This window comes from Telopea speciosissima, chromosome 3 (genome assembly GCF_018873765.1).
Source record: "Telopea speciosissima isolate NSW1024214 ecotype Mountain lineage chromosome 3, Tspe_v1, whole genome shotgun sequence".
Lineage (NCBI taxonomy): Eukaryota > Viridiplantae > Streptophyta > Magnoliopsida > Proteales > Proteaceae > Telopea > Telopea speciosissima.
Window position 1 is genome coordinate 13,029,870 of NC_057918.1, and position 20,045 is coordinate 13,049,914.

The following is a 20,045-nucleotide window of genomic DNA, read 5'->3' on the forward strand; positions in this document are numbered from 1 at the left end:
AGTTGTGTAGCGTTTGCACTAGCATGGGGGGCCAATAAGAGCATGTGCAGAGCATTTGATTGAATGGAAATTTTCAATTCATTGGGAGTTGGGTGGTAATTTCATGCGGTCCTATATCTGCACAGGAACCACGCGCCCAATTAATGTTCTTTTTTCCTTTTCTTTTCTTTTTTTTGGGGGGGGGGGGGGCACGGTGCTAGTTCAAATCAAATTTTGACAAATCCTATGTAGGAATGTCCAACGCACCAACAAAAACAAGCTTTGTGATAATGGTTCAAATAAGTTGAAACGGCGACGAGGATTAACCTTCATAGATTAGCCGTAATCGGTCTGAATTCTAAAAATTCAATATGAATTGATCGATTTGAATTAGCCAGAATTAGAATAAGGATTGACCGATTGTAATGAGCAGAATCAGAAATCCAAATTTGATTCCTCGAACCATTACTACAACAACCACTCAGCTCTATCTCAATTAAAAGTGGACGACTAGATGTCATATTTGATACAAGACCTATGCTATGCGTGTCTTTCCTCACCATCTCTCTTAGGTCTGCCATTGGTTCATTTAGTTCATTCAATTTGAATTAAATATGTCATCCATACTGGAGCAACCAAAGGCCTCCATTGAATATGATACGGCTATGCTACTTCAAACTACTTACTTGTAACTTGTCATGTATCGGAGGTACTCTAAAATCAGCTCTAATATGACTATTCATTACCTTATCTTTCATAGTTTTGCCACATCTCTATCTCAACATATTCATTTTTGCTACACTGAGTTTATTTATATTTCTATAAAAAAAAATTATTTATATGATGCTTCTTAACTATCTAACATTCCGCATCATACTTGCACACACAAAAAAAAACATTCTACACCATACACCATAACCGGTGATTGTTTAATTGTCCTATAAAACTTTTGGGAAAAAGATTTCTATTTGGTGGTGTTTCCTATACCTGCTCTCAGGGCACCGTGAGATGACGCCTCTGACCCATAGGCGGATACCCAAATGTGCTCACCCATTGGCCCAGATGATTGTGTAGAGACCATGCCACCAAGTAGAGATCTCTTGCCCAAAACTTTTATTTAAATTTTGGAAATCAGGTTTTTGTGGAATCGTTATTCTCTCCCATTACTACTGCACGGTGCAGTAATGCATCGTGCGGCAGCTGCAGAGGCCATGTGCACCATGTAGGGCCCATTGTGCCACATGGTCTCTGCAACGCCGCATGATGCAGTACTGCACCGTGTAGTAACAAGAGAGGATAAAAATTCGTTTTTGTGGGGTTAGCACTCCCTTGTGGCTATATCTCTCCTCCTCAAATCAAAGGGGTAGAGGTGTCTTTTCATATATAGAGGAGAGCCATGGACTCATGGGAGTGCTGGTAGCCTGGTACTAGGCCGCAATGAGAGAGTTCTTCTTTGTTTATACCATTAATGTGCTTGGAGCTGAACAACGAAGAGCATTCGAACCTTCAACGACCAGGGGAGTAATGATAGATTCATCACCCTTGATGTGTGAAAAAGGAAATACAATTTGAATGCTCGATTCTGCTTCTTGTTAGTGTTCTGCGGTGATGCTGCCTACACTTTGTAGCAGAGAATCCCATATCAGCCGCACGAAAAAATAATTTAGCACGTCTCTCGTGGGTACTAATTTTTAGCTGTTGTGAGGTTAATTCAATTTGAAGCCAGATAGTTTTTGTTCAGATTTTATGATTCCAACGATGGAGCAGGAGAAGCAAATGAAGCAGCAGAGCAGCTCCTCCAACGATATTAGCCTTAACAAACCCCTCCGTTGCATCGTCAAACTGGGTCTGCACTCTCTCTCTTCATCCCCTTGTAATTTATGCTTGGGCGGTACCTTGTTAAGCTGTCTCTGATCTAAGATCGGAAATGAGAAAAAGAGAGCTTAAAGTTTGTTTTTGTTAATTTTATAGTAGTTATTAATACATTTAGTTATTGTGACCTAGGTGGTGCTGCAATTACTTGTAAGAATGAGTTAGAGAAGATAAACGACGAAAATCTGAAAATAGCTTCTTCACACCTGAGACAAGCAATGAACTCGTCTTCTTCTTCAAACAAAGTTATTGCGATGGATTGGAGCAAGCGATCAGGGGTTTCAGAGATTTCTGCATCTTTGGATGATTTTGGGGATTTTCCATTGTTGGATTCGAGCAACTCTATCGTCGTTCATGGAGCAGGTTAAACTCAGTTATTGCTCCTTGTGTGCTGCTATAGTCTAGAAGTTTTATTACATACATGGCCACATGGGATTGGATTTTATTTGAGTTGGATTAGTCATAACTGGGATAAGTGATGGTGAATCGATGATTATAGTGTAGCTCCAGTTTGTTTCTTAGCAAGAATCTTGGCAGCATGAAATTGACCATTGAAGTTCAGAGATTTTACAGTTGAGTTGTCGTTTTTATTTTGTGTTGGTTAACGTTCATTGTTGTGGGATGTAGGTTCTTTTGGTCATTTTCAGGCAAGCAGGTCTGGAGTCCACAAGGGAGGATTGCACTTGCCTCTTGTCAGGGCTGGTTTTGTGGCTACCCGAATTTCTGTAAGACATTGATATAGCCAATTGTTAAATATTGCCTGTTTCGGAAACTTCCCATTTCTGAGGTTTTGAAGCTTCATGGTTGTCGAGTCTGGTATCCAGGCTTCTTAGTCTGATCAACCATTTCATGCTTAATATCTGTAAAGTTGGAAAGAAAGTCTAGATGAAAGGGCATAATTACCAACATTAGGACATTGAACTGTTGCAGCCCTTTTAGGCTCCATAATATGCTATTGTTGTACTTGTTATGAAAAATATCTCATTCTATTAATTGAGTGTAATCACATATATGTACACAATGGGTAATGAAATAACTAAATATAGTTATTACACGTGGCTATTCCTTATCACCCTCCCTCAAGCGTAACGGTGGTGAACCAACAGTGAGCTTGCCCTTAAGCCATGTAAAGCGTAGCCAAGATAGACTCTTAGTGAGTACATCAGCAAGCTGATCTGTGGTTGGTGGCAACCATATCGCGAACAAAATGAAAATCAATCTCAATGTGTTTCATCCGAGCATGAAACACAGGGTTGGCGGTGAGATAGGTTGCCCCAATATTATGACAGTGGATGATTGGTTGTTGAGGAAGGAAGACGCCTAATTCCCGAAGTAAAGAACAAATCCAAACAAGCTCTGTAGCGGCGGCAGCAATGGCACGATACTCAGCCTCAGTGGAGGATCTCGACACTGTCTTTTGCTTTTTAGAAGACCAGGAGATAAGATTGGTTCCAAGATATATAGCATAACCGGTGGTAGATTTGCGATCATCAGGGCACCCAGCCCAATCTGCATCTGCATAGGCTTGAAGTAACATAGAAGGAGATCCTTGAAGGAATAACTCCTCAGTCAACGTGTGCTTAAGGTAATGCAGCACTCTTTTAACGGCAGACCAATGCAAGTCAGTTGGGCAGTGCATAAATTGCGCCAATTTGTTAATGACAAAGCTGAGATCTGCACGGGTCATGAGGAGATACTGAAATGCGCCAACCACCCGATGGTACTCAGAACCATCAGCCAACGCAGTGCCAGAGTGCAATGTGAGAGGAGATCCTGTGGCCATAGGAGTAGAAATGGGTTTGGCCTCAAGCATAGCTGTACTGCAAAGTAAATCTGTGATGTACTTGCGTTGGGAAAGATAACAGCCCATAGATGACCGAGAGACCTCTATACCCAAAAAGTAGTGTAGATCGCCTAGATCCTTAAGTGCAAACGTGGCTGACAAGGTGCCAATAAGAGCCTGGATTTTGGATGAATCAGTGCCCGTAATAAGAAGATCATCCACGTAGACTAAGCCATATAAGATGGTAGAGCCAAGGCGATAGATAAACAAGGACGTATTTGTCTTGGAAGCAACAAAGCCATAGGCAACAAGCCATTCTCGAAGACGGGTGTACCAGGCCCTAGGTGCTTGTTTGAGCCCATAAAGTGACCTATGTAGGTGACAAACATAATCCGGATGGGCTGGATCAACAAAGCCCGGAGGCTGTACCATATACACATCCTCCGTAAGAAAGCCATTAAGAAAGGCATTATTAATATCCAATTGTCGTACAGGCCAATGTTGAGATACAGCTAGAGAGAGAACCAGCCGAACAGTGACCGGTTTCACAACCGGGCTAAATGTCTCATTATAGTCGAGGCCAGGCCGCTGATGGAAACCCTTGGCAACTAAGCGAACCTTATGGCGTTCAATTGACCCATCCGAGTGACGCTTGAGACAAAAAACCCACTTGCAGCCCACAACATTTTGATGCTGGGCAGGAGGAACTAAAGTCCAAGTACCATTACGTAATAACGCGTCAAACTCATCATTCATTGCCTTACGCCACTCAGGGGAACGAGCAGCCTGTGAGTAGCATGTTGGCTCCTCAATGGCCAAAGCAGTTGCAGTTAGCGTGAACCTGTTTGGCGGTTTGAGAGAACCAGTTCTGGACCGTGTGGTCATGGGATGAATACGTGCAACTCGAGGCCCAGAAATAGTGCTAGGCGGTGGGCCTGCGACAGGCACAACGGGCCCGGTGTTGGATATAACCTCAACATGCTGTGGTCCTGGACATGATGGATCACTGGGTAATGGGCCTGAGCCAGGCAGAGGAGTCTGGCCGTGGGCCAAGACGTCAAGAGACGATGGGTCTGAGAGACCCAAGCGTGGTTCGCATGAACCGGCATGCACAGTATTGCCGTGAGATGTTGACGGCTGAGGACCATGAGCAGCAACCGAACAAGGCAACAAAATTGGAGGAACAACATCACACCAGGAGTCCACTGTAGAGCCAAATGAATGCAACCACTGATTGGTGGGTTGGGATGGAAAAACATCCTCTACAAACTCCACATGTCGACTGATGTATAACCGATTTGTAGCAGTGTCAAGGCACTTATAGCCTTTATGTTGAAGGCTGTAACCCAAAAAAATGCAAGGAACTGAGCGAGGTGCTAGTTTGTGAGGACTGTAGGGCCTTAACCATGGATAGCAAAGACAGCCAAATGCCTTTAAAAAATGATAATCTGGCTGAATACCAAATAGGCGATGATATGGACTGTCAAGCTGAAGAAGAGGAGTGGGAAGCCTATTTATAAGATAAATGGCTGTAAGAAATGCATATGACCAGTATGCCGTAGGGAGATTAGCATGAAACAAAAGAGCAAGACCCGCCTCAACCACATGGCGGTGCTTGCGCTCAGCGGCCCCATTTTGAGCTTGAGTATGAGGGCATGAGATGCGACGGGAGATGCCATGAGCACCTAAAAAAGAATCCAGTTTTTGGAATTCCCCTCCTCCATCAGTTTGTATGCATTTAATCTTGGTAGAGAAGTGATTTTCAACAAGAAGTTTAAAGCGTTGAAAAATAGGCAGCACATCAGATTTTCTCACAATAGGAAACAACCAGCTATACTTGCTGTAATCATCAACGGACAACACATAATACCGAAACATATCATGGGAAGTCACAGGGGCAGGGCCCCAAACATCACAGTGCAACAGTTCTAAGGCACGAGTACTAATAGTAGGAGAAGAACCAAGAGAAAGTCTATGGCTCTTAGAGCACTTACAGGCCTTACAAGAAGATAGTAATGAAGTAGTAACAGGCAAAGAAAATGAAGAAACAACATGTTTAACAGTCTTAGAAGAGGGATGTCCAAGTCTGGAGTGCCAGCCATCAAGTGAAGCACGAACAGCTGAGTTGGAAACAGAAGGCATGTTGATCGGAAGAGTGAGTTCATAAAGACCATTGTTACTCCGGCCTTGGTATAGAATCTGACCTGTCCTCTGATCCTTGATCAAAAAACAATCAGAAGAAAATTCAAAGAATGAATGATTATCTTTGCAAAAACGTTGAATGGAAATCAAGTTCCGGTGAATATTAGGCACATATAGAACATTAGAGAGTAAAAAATCACAAGAAGCAGCAGCAAGATGAACAGAACCAGAACTTTCAATTGACAAACCTTGGCCATTTCCTACTATAATTTGTTCTGGGCCACAGAAAGGTGCACTAAGAGCAAGATTGCTCACATCTGCAGTGGGATGATTATTAGAGCCGGAATCTAATAACCATGTAGATGAACCACAAGAAGAAAAGCAAAGATGTGTACCAAGAAATGCATGATTATATCGTTGAGGGCAGAGTGAGGCAGAGTGACCTTCAGTTCCACAGATTTGGCAACAAGAATGAGTAGAAGAGTTTGGAAAGGCTGACTGACCAGAAGAGAAGTCCGATTTACCATTGGTGCGCAGACGAGTCTGATCAGAACTTCGAGAACCAAAGTCTTGATAACGATTCTGATCCTGATAACGATTCTGATCTTGATAACGATTCTGATCTGAGCGAGCAGCAGATTGACCGTTGCCTCGCGAATTGAAGCGTTGACTGCCCCGAGAACGAGGAAAACGGGAGGCAACATAACGCTTGTTTCTCTGAAATAGGGCATTCTTGGCATCACTCTGGCCTGCCGTCGCCATATTTGCCGTGGAAACAGAGGAGAGCACCTCATCAGAAACTGACTGGAGAAAGCTTTCATGGCTGAGCAGCAGATCAGTGAGATCGACAAAGGAAACAGGCTCAGCACGTAAACGAATAGAGGTAGCGAAATCTCGGTAGTCCGATCCTAAACCACGGAGAGTATTCAACACCAGATCTTCATCACTTACAGGATGATCAATAGCAGCGAGCGCATCAGCAACAGTGCGCAGCTTAAGAAGATAAGCTCCAACCGAATCAGAGCCTTTCTGCAACCGGAACAGGCGTTCTTTCAGATCAAGAACCCTGGTACGGGATGATGGAGCATAAACCCTAGCCAACGTCTCCCAGGCATCACGAGACGTTGTAGATCCAACAACATGCGGCACAGCCGCTTCAGAGAGAGACAAAATGATCCAGCTCAAGATGAGCTGATCTTGGCGATCCCACAGGTTTGAGAGCAAGAATCCATCAGTAGATTCGCCCGCCGGACGAGGATAGCTGCCGTCGACGAAACCAAGAAGATCATATCCTTTCAGTAATGGCACCAACTGCGCTCGCCAAAGAATATAATTCGAAGAGGATAACTTCAAAGGCAGATGAGGCGAAGCATTAAGCGTAACCAGAGACGAAGCATCACAAGCAGAGTTCGCTGTGAACGGAAGAGAGGTCGCCATGAAACCCCAAATGAGAAGCAGAGAAGAACTATTCAAGAACAAGAAAGAAAAGAGAAAGAGGGACCCAGGAAAAGTGACTCGTCAGAGTCTAAAAGTAACCTGATACCATGTTATGAAAAGTATCTCATTCTATTAATTGAGTGTAATCACATATATATACACAATGGGTAACGAAATAACTAAATACAGTTATTACACGTGGCTATTCCTTATCAGTACTCATCTAACTAATCTGGCCATTTGGCAGCTCATTGTGTTGTGGCCCTGAAAATAGCAAGCACAATGGTTACGCTGATGGACTGGGTAGGTTCTTCTTGTAAAAGAGTATGTGGCACAACATGGCTACATTTTTGTGTTTATGGAAGATGGACTACAGGCTGTCCTATATAGCTCTACAGACGCCCAAACTTCTGAACTTTTGTTATTATTTTGTTCCATGTAGCCTAACATACTTTAGTTGCGAATGGGTTACTCTGGATAATTTTATGGATCTACCAGTTGTGAATGTCCAAACAAAAGCAATATGAGAAATCTTAGTATATCCACAAAAAATTACAAATATATGTTTAAATATTCTGATAGTTAAGTTTTAAAGTCATTATTCCCAGATGGAAATCTTAGTATTTACATAAGGATTACAACTATATGTTCCATTTTTTCTGCTTACTGAAGCTTAAGAGACCGTACCTCACAAACAAACCAAAAGCCTTTTGGTGGATAGCCATTTTGCATTGCATTAGATATCTACAGTCTTTAATTAGAAGCTAGCCATAGAAAGACAGCGAAAGAAGTCTTTCTTTTTTCAGTGGGGGGGGGGGGGTTATGGCAGGTGTTTCTTTCATCCTGAAAACTATCTATATATCATGCCTTTCATTTGGTTTAAAAATGCATGCTGGAAGCTGAAACTTGGATGTCATTTTTTTTCAAGGGAAAAGACTGGGCACGCCGCCAGGGTGCCCAGCATATGTCATCCTCTGTCCTCCCCCTTTGGAAAAGACTTCCTTGCCTCTTGTGTCCAGCCCTGTGATTGGTGTATGCCGCTAGCTTACCAAAAGCTGGTGGCATACCCAACCTCTCCCTTGTTTTAATATACTTTCATTTTATTAGAGACTTGTAACATATGTCAGCAGTGCTTCCATCTTCAATCTGCACCCCTTGCACATCAGGTTTATTTTATTTTATTAAATTTTTTAAAAAAAAATTATGAGATGTTTATGGATATGCACCAGTAGAGATTAGCAACTTCTCTCAAATTTAAGTTGATTTTAAATACATAAATTTTACACAGTTTGTGACTTCATCTTATTCGACGTAACTTAGCTTCTTTTTAAAAAAAAGAGCAATCCAGTGCACGAGCCTCCCAGTACTGCAGGGTCTGGGAGGGGCAAATGGATGCAGCCTCATCCCCTGCTGCTATGCAGGAGAGGCTGTTTCCAAGTTTTGAACCTGCAACCAACAGGTTGCAATAGCACAACTTAACCGTTGCACCCGAACCTCAACGAAGTTTTCTTCCTTATTAATCAGTCTCAAGGATTCTCATATGTCCTCCAAAGTTGTTAATTATTACCCTGGATTAAACCATAAAATTTCAAGATTTATCATTTTGTTTTATTCTGCTGTTTCAGGTGACATCTCTCAATCTTGAAATTGTGAGAGCACTAGCTAGAGGTATTGATTCTGCTGTTCGGCATTTTCTCTTTTTTGAAGAAAAAAATCTATCCTTAGACTTCAATTTGTGTATCCTTGGGTTTACTAAGCCAGTATTATAAACCATACTTGAGGAACAAAGCAAATCGACTTTTAAATGACAAACAATTGGTGGTCTGACCTTAGTTGACACCTTTTAACAAGTTCACGTTCTCACATTTGAGTCACCTGGTCTGTATCAGGTTCCATGACTTCATGTTTGGTCTTTATCAGTTTAGAGAGTCCGAAATAGATGATCTCTGCCGACTATGGATTTTATTTTCAAACTTCTTTCGTCTTTGTATAGTCTTTCCCTTCTTCCTTTTTGGTTATTATGGGTTTATGTTATAATTTTATGTTATGATGTTAAGTGAGGGGAATGGGTTGTATTTCTCCCTTGAGTGATTTTATATATAATGACATGTTGCTGTTGTCAATAGGTACAGATGACAGTCCTATCAACAGACCCTTTTCTCCTCTTCTATCTCTCTCAGTTTCTCTTCTCTTCTCAATTTGCTTCTTGTTTCTTCTTCTCCTTTATTCTAGTTGGTTGTTATTGATCTGATATTTTCACATGGTAGCAGAGCAACGGTGATTGATAACATTTAGATCCCTATTTATTCCTCCTTGGTGGATTTTTTGCAACCTGCGATTTGCCTTAACCCTAGAATGCTAGGGTTTGGTTATTCTGACCAATATAACAAGGGATTTCTATTCATATGAAGTTTTGCATGCTGGTTTGTGAACTGGTGCCTCTTTTCTAAGCATTGCAATATCATGGTTTTCAGGCTTAGATCTGAAATCTTGCTCTCCAAGTATATGTCATCCTACATTTGGATTACAGCAACCTTTTGGGATTTTGTTCCTCTACTCGCAAGATGTTTTTGATCAAATTTTGGGATTTGATCAGCTACATTGATTGGGATTTCTGGAGTACCCTAGGTTTATGAAACAAAAGTTTCTATTTATTGTTCTCATCAATATATTAGAATCTGGCCATTGGATTTTGATCCAACTTTGAGAGAATGTTCTTCTGCATACTAAGGCTCCTCGACCAGTCTTTTCATGGTCATCTGAGTTACTGTTTTGGAGATAAGATTTTCTCCACTTGGCCTTTGTTTCTTCCCTGCGCTGTGTGGTACTTGCTGTTTTTGATTTGTTGCTGCCTCCTTCATTGTTTATTTTATTGCCTTTGGCTGATTATATGCATGTTTTTTATATCAACCAGCATCCATATTTAATCCTTGTTTGGATTTTAACCCCCTTTTCTGTCTGGGTTGGATTCTGAGCCACAATATTTAAAAAACCAGCTTCTTTCTGGTGAGAAGGTCCCTTCCATGAATGAGGCATTCTTGCGCATTCATGGATTGTCTCTCCATCTCTCACCAAATCTGAATCGTCTTCCCCGTATAGAGATAGCTCTGCATTTATTACTAATACAAGTGGTTGTAGACGAGGGCGGGTCTTGGTGCAACGGTAAGGTTGCTCCATTGTAACCAAGTGGTCACGGGTTCGAATCTGGAAACAGCCTCTCTGTGAAAGCAGGGATAAGGCTGCATACATTATGACCCTCCCCAGACCCCGCAGTGGCGGGAGCCTCGTGCACTAGGTACAAGTGGTTGTAGACGTGGTCATGGTTTAGGGGGAGGTAGAGGAAGTGGTGATGGTTGTGGAGGACAGCAGTTTGACCACCCTTTAAGTTATTTTATCCACTATGGCAAACCCAATCATACTATTGACAAATGTTGGGTAAAATATGGTAAACCTGAGTGGGCACAACAAATGACTAATTCAGTAGTAACTATTGGAAATTCTGTTATGGCATCATCTACTGACACCAACCTTGCTTCTTCATCTAGAGCTACTTTATTGGGCTTTGTGTCTCGAGATGATTACAATCAGCTTTTGAAATGCCTTGTCTTCCACCCGCCCACTTATCCATTGCCACTCTTGCTCATACAAGTAATGCTGCACTTTTTCCTCTTTTATCTTCCTCTAGTTGGATCCTTGATTTTGGTGCTTCTAATCATATGACTGGTAATTCTGATGTATGTGTTTTCTTCCTTCAATAAAACTAGTCACCCATCTCAAGTTGTTGTTGCTGAAGGGTGCTCCACCCACATATCTGGTCATGGTACAATTTCTGACATGACCAATATTTTATTTGAACCAGAAGATCCCAGGCCCCACATATTTGGGTACCAACCATCCTACATTTGTGCAACATGTATGTGAAGGGTTGGTAGCTGACATAAGAAGGGTTCTTCAACTCTTTCATATGATAGGATGAGTGTGTTCATCTTTTAGATCCCTTGATGGTTATATAGTGTCTGCTACTAGCTTCTCAAATGATCATTGCTGTTATTTGCTACCAAACCATATTACTTTGGAGTAAGGCAATCTCTTGAATCAGTCATGGCTAATGGAATTCACTGTTTTCTTACAGAGGGAATACCATCCATTGGAATGTCACCGTTTGCTTGTGGATGGTCTACTTGTGAAAGAAATGTTAGCAGCATCCAAGAAACCCCGTGGCTTTTGAGATTATTTGCAACAACCAACTGCACCTGGATTATTTTCTTTTCTGCGAATTGATCTTTGGCTTAAAACCCCCAAAATTGAAGCTTGTGTTGTTATATTTTTGACAGCTTGCTTCTGCTGATATATCTCAGGTAGCAAAGGCTATTAACTCTGGATTTGTTCCTGTAAGTTTGAATCGCTTTGCTTATAAAAGGATTCTGTAGGGCTCATGGTTATGTGATACTGGTCTTTCTTTCCATAAGCCTTCTCTTTAGTGTGAAATGACCATATTAATCTGCTGTTAACTAAATGATAGTGTGATAAATAACTTGTCTATTTTTTAGATTGTTAAAAAAAATCTATGCGAACTGACAGAATTTTAACACATATTGGATGTTATTGAGGTTTCCCCAGTAAGGAAACCTCTCACATGGTTTCCCCTACAGTCTTTCATTTTATGTAAACTTCTATTCCTTTTAGGCATGTATATCACATGTGATATCACTTTCCTATTCATATTGTAATCTTTGGCTAGGGCTTGTATTGTATATATACTCTCCTATTGGAGACGAACATAATGAGAATTAAATTCACCTTAACATGGTATCCAGAGCTGTTGGAATATATAATCCAGAATACCGTGGGGGTATTCTGGTCCCTTTGGGGTTAGTTTATTTATTATGTTATTAGGTACAGTCGGCTATGTGGGTTTTAGTCCCACATCGCCTAGTTTAGTCTCTTTGTAATTTCCCCTTATAATAGAGGGGCTTACCTATCAATGAGACAAGCTATTCTATTCTCTCTTTCTAACCTGCATTTCTGCCTACATGGTATCAGAGCAGGTCTGATCTAGGTTAGAAAGAAAGAAAATCCCCTTTTTTCTTCAATCGATTTCTTCCTATTTTCTCTCTCTCACTCACTCTCGGTTTCTCCTTCTTCTGGTTTTTAGCCTCTTTTTTCTTGTAAGAGGGCAGCACTAATGAGGTATACCTAAACCAATGATTTAATTGCTGCCCTCCCACAACCAACCAATCGTTGAAGGTGCAATCAATTTTTTTCTCGATTTGCCGTTGATCGAGGGGCTGGAGTTCAGGACTTGCCCTATTTTTGCTCGGTTTCTCTTTTCTTGTCGTGAGGAAGATCTCTGATTTCTCTTTTAGAGCTATCATTCTATTGTTGCTGTCGTTTGCTGGAGTCGATTGAAGGTGTTGCTCTCGATTTGATTCTGAAGAACCCATAAATTTGGTTTTGCTGCTTTCTATTTGCTGACGACAGTATCGATTTGCTGCTGGTTTTGATTGGGAACCTTATTGTTGTTTCTCGGCTCTGTTGAAGGTTACCGCTGGTTGTATGGTTATTGATTTCTGGTTGCTTGGGATCCTTTGCTTCTTCTCAATCTGCTGCTATTCTGCTTCTTCTACAACCCTCGATTCATCTTCCTTGCTAAGTTCTGAGATCAGCATCAACGAAAGCCTTGCTGATTTATTAATCTTGGTCGATTGGCTCTGAAATCTGGGTTGAAGGAAGCCCATCTACTGGCGATTTTAGTCCCTGAACCTTGGCTCCAGATACTTCTCCTTTGAAAATTTTTGAAGTCTGGTTCAGACTTGGTTCTGTTTTACCACCAGATCTGGTTTCAGGTCCCTTCGGTTCCTCCTCTGCTCCACGTCATTCCAACTGGTTACTTGTGCTTTTGAGAGGCCTTGGGGTATGGATGTTGCCTTCCAAATTTCAAAACAACATACTCATAGATGAGAGAGTTCTATTAAGAAGTTTGAAGACCTGTTCCGCCTTGGCTCTGTTGACTAGAGGTAAGGGACGATAGTTCCTTATCACTATTCTGTTTTCTTGATTATTTAACCCTTATTTCCCTTTATACCCCTCTCTTTCTCCCTTATTCCCTCCTGTCCTTTTTTCCTTTTTTTTTTTTTATTTCCTAGTTTACCCTTTCCACTAGTACGATGCAAACCCATTACTTTTGTTTGGGAGTTCTAGATAATTACAATTCTGCCATCCAATTATAAACTTCAACTTAATTGCAATTCTGCCATTCCCCTATTTGACTACCTAATTGACCCTTGAAAATTCTGGTTTATTACCAATTTGCCCTTGGGCTTGGATTTTATTTACAAGTGGATTTCCACCAAATTACAGCCATGCCATCCTTTTTTTTCCAACACCGTTCCCTTTCAATAATTCTAATTCCCTTCATATCCCATACCTTTAGCATATACCCATAACCACTTTGGACGATAATGGTATTCTCTAATTTGCCATTTCTTCCTTGTTCATTACCCTTAGCACCTCTTGGAAAATTCTGGAATATTATATTTTTGCCCTATCTCTTACATCATCTCTGTTATGTCCACACGTGAGGGGGGGATTATGTACAATACACCTGCAGACATTGCAGAACGTAGAACATGCAGGAACATTGGTGCAAAACATAGAAGATCAGTTTTCTCCACCATTGTTATTGGGTATCCTTTGTTATTGGGTTGAGTTTGCCGTAAGGGGGAGATTGAAGTATTAAAGAGTATTGAAGATATTTGGTTGTTGCCTATTTGAGGATTTTCAGTTGGGTTGATACGGTATTTTTTCCGCTACCTGATTCAGTTTGTTTTTCGCTGCTTGCTGCTCTAGTTATTTCCCTTCAAGATTCTATGTCATTATGACAACCTGAGATTCATCACTGGATAGCTATTGAAGGTCGTTGAAAGCTGCCTTTTTTGGAAGACATTCCAGTCCCGGTTTGCTGATCATGTCTGTCCAAGTTTTGAAGATCTATTTTTTCAAGTTCTTGAAGGTTTATTTGGGAGCTGCATTCATATGTCAAGTTGGGTTCTACTGCAACTTCATTTTTTCCCAATTTGTTCAAGTTGGGCATTAATACCTTGTATGCGCCAACTTGAGGGGGAGTGTTAGCATTATTATGGAGTTATTTTTTCGTTTTAGTTCAAGCTGGATTTTCTTTCTTTACTTCTTTGTACAATCCAGCTTGAGGGGGAGTGTTGGAATATATAATCCAGACTACCGTGGGGGTATTCTGGTCCCTTTGGGGTTAGTTTATTTATTATGTTATTAGGTACAGTCGGCTATGTGGGTTTTAGTCCCACATCGCCTAGTTTAGTCTCTTTGTAATTTCCCCTCTATTTATAATAGAGGGGCTTACCTATCAATTAATTAATTCAAGTATTTACAACTTCCATCTTCTCTTCTCTCTTTTCTTCTCTCTAGTGTTACTGGTTACAGGTCCTAGGTTTTCTGCAAGAGCCCTACACTCCCACCAGCTTTTCTTCTTCTCATTTTTTCCCCCCCTAGCCTAACCGTCCTCCACTGCAGCAATGTCAACCGAATCTGGTTGAGGGGGTGTATTGGACGTTATTGAGGTTTCCCCAATAAGGAAACCTCTCACACAGTTTCCCTATACAGTCTTTCATTTTATGTAAACTTCGATTCCTATTAGGCATGTATATCACATGCGATATCACTTCCCTGTTCATATTGTAATCTTTGTCTAGGGCTTGCATTGCATATATACTCTCCTATTGGAGACGAACATAATGAGAATTCAATTCACCTTAACAACACATAGAGTACTAAAAAGTCATCTGTCACTATGGTTATAAGTTGGGTCAAAAGCTGTGGTATATTTGGTGCTGTTTTGGGCTGGTGATACTAAAAGCATTCAGCATCTTGGTGACCTTTGTGACATGAACACTAATTTTTATTTCCATAATTAGTATTTTAATTTCTGTTATCTGTAGTTATATGAGCAAGTTACAAGTGTGTCAGGCCCCTACAGGAGTCCAAAGGATACATATGCAAACTGCAATCAATCTGTATTGCTAATAGCTTCAATATCATTGCACCCACCCCAATTAGATGAGATCCTATTGAGCTGACGTCTTCCTCCATTCCCCCACCCCCCAAATGTAGAAATCTAACTATTTTCCAAAATTCCAATGAGTAGCCACAACCAAAAGTAAGGGAGTCAATTTAGAACCTTAACCGAAACTGAAATGGCTGTTTAAAACTGAACAAAAATTTTGGTTCGCTATTGGCTTTTAAAATTGAAAATTTCATTTGGTTTGGTTTGGTTTTGAGTGCGGGCCTTGGCGCAACAGTAAGGTTGCTTCATTACGACCTAGTGGTCGCGGGTTTGAGTCGAGAAACTGCCTCTCCACAAAACGGGGGTAAGGCTGCGTAGATTATGACCCTCCCCAGACCTGGCAGTGGTGGGAGCCTCATGCACTGGGTATGCCCTTTCTGTATAAACCGACCAAACCAAACCTAAACCATACTAAACTCTACAATCATGTGTCTTTGTTGAGTTGTATGAAATTATCTACTATGGGTTTGATTGTTGAGTTGTGTAAAAAGGGTTTGAAAAGTACTGGATTTGACATTGTGGGATTGTATCTTCATGAGGTTGTGATTTCCTTGTCAACTTTATTTGTTTCAGCAAGTTCTTTCCACTTAAACTGAGTTTGAACCGAATTACCGAGACCGTGTATGAACCAAATGAAACCGAATGAAGAAACTAAATAGGAACCGAATAAAACTGAAGCGAGTCGGTTAGGTTTTGATTTTGAGGTTATGGAAATTATTCGGTTTTGGTTTGCACATATTGTATCTCGAACCAAACCGATTGACACCCTTAACCAAAAGGCAAGCAGTTGAGTGGTTAATATTATTGAATCTTGTTGTGTAGTGGAGGGACAATGTTTGAAAGTGTGGCAGGCTTTCTCAGCTTAGAAAGCGCCTTCCAAATCAACTCTTGGATGTTAGAACTGTTAAGCAAAGTATGTACATAGCTTGACTGCTATTGGAAGGAGAATAAGATTGTTTGCATAAATGGGATGGTGTGGATTTCTTTGCTCTGACCAATAGGCTGGTACAGAATAAAAATGGCTTCAAATTTACTTTTAGGATTTACTTATCTGCAAAACTAATGATAAAGTGTTTTTTCTCACCCTCAAATTTCTGACTTTCCAATAAAATAAGAAAACAAAAAGTACATAGGTGGAAGCTGAAGAGAAATGGGGTATTGGTAGAACTTAATAGTACTGAATAATGTGATTTTTGGTAGTTGGATTGTGCTTTTTATTGTTTTCATCCATTCACCACTCTCCAGACTTTAAATAACTTCATTGGACATGTTTAAATATCATGGACAATTCCTTGTGTAGGTTTTGCATGGAGATGCTGTGCTTGACAATCTGCAGGTCCGGTTTGTCTGAGAAAAGCTGGTGAATTCTTTAGTCCTTTTCTTAGGATTTAATGTATTTAGTACTGATGGTTGTTTCACTTCATTGATCAGGGCTGCACCATATTGAGTGGTGATGTGATCATACGTCATCTTGCTGAGCTACTAAAACCTGAATATGTTGTTTTCCTCGTATCCATTTATGCAGCAGGATTAATGTTTTATGCATCATTCACCTCCAAAAAAAAAAATGATTTATGCATGTATAAATTACAAGTTTATGTAATGGTCTCCTTCATAAGATTCTGACAAACCTAATACGACCACATATCCTAACATTTAACTTTAGAAGATCAATTAATAATTTATTATATTGGATTTAGTTGGTATAAAACAGAGGAATTTTCTGGATTTTTTGTCACCACAGCCAAATCAAACCCTCAAAAAGATGACAATTTTGAATTTTCACACAGAATCCAAGTTTCTTGAGCATATGGTTAAACAGATTCCATTTTTGAAATATTAACCTATTGGAGAGTGGAGACGCTATATTTTTTACACTCCCTCCTATTCATTGAAGGTCCCCTCTATCCTTCCTGGCAAAGTTCTCTTCATCTTGGTTGCTTGTCTATCTTTCCTAGTGAACAATTTATGAGATCAGAAACTTTTAGTACTAATTATCCGATAGCTGGACTTCATTTCTTTAAGATAGTAACCCAATATTAGTTTGTCAATAATTTCATTGTGATGCACATTAGAAGTTTGGACTAGATGGTTTCATCAATGAGTGGCTGAGATCAACACGTGAATGTCATATGTGCCAGACCAGGGTGGGTTAAGGCAATTGGTGTATCAATGGGAACAAAATACCATTTCCAAATTCCAATTTTTGCTTTTGAATGGCCCCTCTTGTGGAACTGAAATTTTCCATATGTCATTCTTGTATGGCTACTGAGTTACATAATGGAGGTCTAAAATTGAACTTACTGAGTTACCATGCCATATTCCTGTGGGTTACATGAACAAATTACTTTCTCCATATTTTCTCCTTCATATTTCGGAATGAAGACAGACGTTTTGGGAGTATATGACCGTCCTCCTACAGACTCAAATGCAGTACTCCTAAGGGAGATTGGTGAGCACTTGATTTTAGCCCCCAAGTTTTGTAAATATTTGCTTCTCTGTTCTGTTTCACTGATTTTTTTCTTACTCTTCTAGAGCAAATACTTAAGAAATTGATTTGAGTTTTTTTTATTTATGCTTATAAACATCGGAATGTCCTGTAAACCTGGGCCAGCATAACTGACTTTGTAAAGATAACAGCTGTGGATGAAGATGGGAGCTGGTCCATCGTGAAGCCACAAATTGCAAACATGAATAAGAAAGGTCAGTGAGAGAAAGTGTAAACTTAATTTGATTAAGCTAGTGATATCTGCCACAACTTTCCTTGGGTGAAAGAATTTCCATAATCTATGATGCCTGGATATTTTTTGTATTCTTACTTTCTTAGCCTACCAATATTAACCTGATAGGGTTGTAAAGGTACCCAATTTTGTTAAAAAAAAAATAAATTTGTATTGACATGGTCTAACCATTCATGTGGATAGATTTTTTATATGGTTTAGCCATACTGCTGACTGTTTATAAGCTTAGAATTGGCCTCTGCTGATTTTGAAGTTTTAGTGAATGAAGCAAGTTAAGGATAATGGTTTTAGGTGATCAGTTAATCTTCATAGTTGCACTTTTTATTTTGATTAGATGAATTGACCTCTATAAGGTTGTAGCCTTCTTGTTGAGATTTGATTTTTAGATGGACAAGGTGGTGAGATTAATAAATGCTGCCTTAGTGCAGTGCAATATATTTGTCATGTTAGCTCATACTTAGAAGAAGGCTTTTGAGCCACTTTAACATGGAGTTCACTGTGTTATACAAATGGTTTGGCGGTTTGTTTTACTTGGAAGCTAATTGAATTATGAAGAGTTTTCTCTTTTTGGGGGCAGAAGGGTAGAAATTTCTCCCTTCCCCCTTTTATTTGTTTATTTATCTTTTGGTTGGGTGTAGGGGTAGGTATTCTCTGTATTCTGCTTGCAAATCTTGAGTTTATTGAACTAATTCACAAAGTTTATCGGCCAAATAAACAGAGTTTTGATTAACGTCCAACTTACTTTGATCAACAGTTGAAATTACTGTAGCAGCTCATGATACGACTGGAGGTATGTTAACCAAGATATCAGAAGCTGCAATGATTGCGAAACTTGGAATCGATGTCTATATTGTTAAGGTAATATTCTTAACATTCAGGAATATCCTAGAGTTACTTTCTAAGAGTTGGGTATTAAGGTTTCTGGTGGACACAGGCTGCAACGGACCACTCTTTAAGGGCTCTAAAAGGAGAACTGAAAGGCAACATTCCTGATGATTGGCTTGGTACAGTCATCCGATCTTCAAGATAGAAGCAATGTTCCAACTTGATTTTTTGAATGCATGCTCCATGGATATCATATGAGCATTGATTCTTGAAATAGATTTATCAAAACAAATATGAGAAACTTTTGATTTGTAGAAGGCTTGGTTGTATGAGAGATTTTTTGTTTTAGAAAGACCATTTCAAAACATGCGGTTGGTCAGAAAATGCACACGATTTGTCAACATTTTCAATTGGTGATTCGTCTGCTGTTTGGCATTGTATTATTATTGCTTATAGGATGTGATAAACCAAATAATCTGCGTGAAGTTCAATCTGTAACACCAATTGGTATTTCAGTGCTGTTACTTGCCTTTTAGGTCAGTTGTATCAGCCAAGTTTGGACTGTACTTTCTATGCATGCAGGTTGGTACAGATTACATATTTCTGTACATGTTAATATTCTTAGGGGGAGTCATTGTTGAGCAAGCCCAAGTCACTGGAATTGCTAAAGTCACCAGCTCAAAGTGCACTGCAACACATTTGCGCGAAAGAAAGTTTATAATTAGCATGATTTTGATCATTTGAGCTTTTCCAGTGCATGGTTTTATTATATATGCCAAAGATAATGTGTTATTTGGGTGATCTTTAAGATCTCAAGTGAAAAGTTGGGAGATGTCGTGGTTAACACTTGACACTAAACATCAACAAATGCTTTATGGAATGGAGTTCTTGGGGCTCTGGTTAATTCTTCCTTTTCCTGGGTTCATGAAATTGACTCAGGCAATAGTATCTACTCCATGGTTTGAGGAATTGGAATTGGATTGGGGTAATCGTCTGATTTGAATCGAAATTAGCTACACCTGATCTTAGATTCTAGTAGATTTCTGTAATCCTATTTTTGAAATCGTCTGATTTTTTAATGTTTGATCCTAGTTCTTTACCATTGTTTTTCTTTCTTTTGGTCAGCGAATAACATAAAATCAATGAAATTTACCTCTAGTAGTAAAAT

At 39.9% G+C, this 20,045-nt stretch overlaps 1 protein-coding gene across 2 annotated transcripts; it reads left to right on the forward strand.

Moving 5' to 3' along the window:
- Positions 1–1,640: 1,640 nt before the first annotated feature.
- LOC122654270 (isopentenyl phosphate kinase) lies at positions 1,641–19,209 on the forward strand. Of its 2 annotated transcripts, XM_043848277.1 has the most exons (12): positions 1,647–1,825; positions 1,984–2,214; positions 2,479–2,576; positions 8,839–8,881; positions 11,346–11,407; positions 11,548–11,604; positions 16,612–16,647; positions 16,743–16,820; positions 17,697–17,763; positions 17,952–18,014; positions 18,807–18,910; positions 18,987–19,209. In XM_043848277.1, exons 1-12 carry the CDS (start codon positions 1,726–1,728, stop codon positions 19,080–19,082), a joined length of 1,035 nt encoding a protein of 344 aa, XP_043704212.1. In that variant the 5' UTR covers positions 1,647–1,725; the 3' UTR covers positions 19,083–19,209. The 2 variants fall into 2 exon arrangements, with proteins under 2 accessions (XP_043704213.1, XP_043704212.1); XM_043848278.1 differs by lacking the exons at positions 17,697–17,763; positions 17,952–18,014; positions 18,807–18,910; positions 18,987–19,209 and adding an exon at positions 16,905–17,098 and having other exon boundaries at positions 1,641–1,825; positions 16,743–16,857.
- The last annotated feature ends 836 nt before the right edge of the window (positions 19,210–20,045 follow it).

Excerpts from the sequence above, each read along its gene's own strand:
- LOC122654270 (XM_043848277.1), top strand. The coding sequence starts at position 1,726 with ATGATTCCAACGATGGAGCAGGAGAAGCAAATGAAGCAGCAGAGCAGC. Across the intron at positions 1,826-1,983 it reads CCGTTGCATCGTCAAACTGG|GTGGTGCTGCAATTACTTGT; the intron begins GTCTGCACTCTC and ends ATTGTGACCTAG. Across the intron at positions 2,215-2,478 it reads TATCGTCGTTCATGGAGCAG|GTTCTTTTGGTCATTTTCAG; the intron begins GTTAAACTCAGT and ends TGTGGGATGTAG.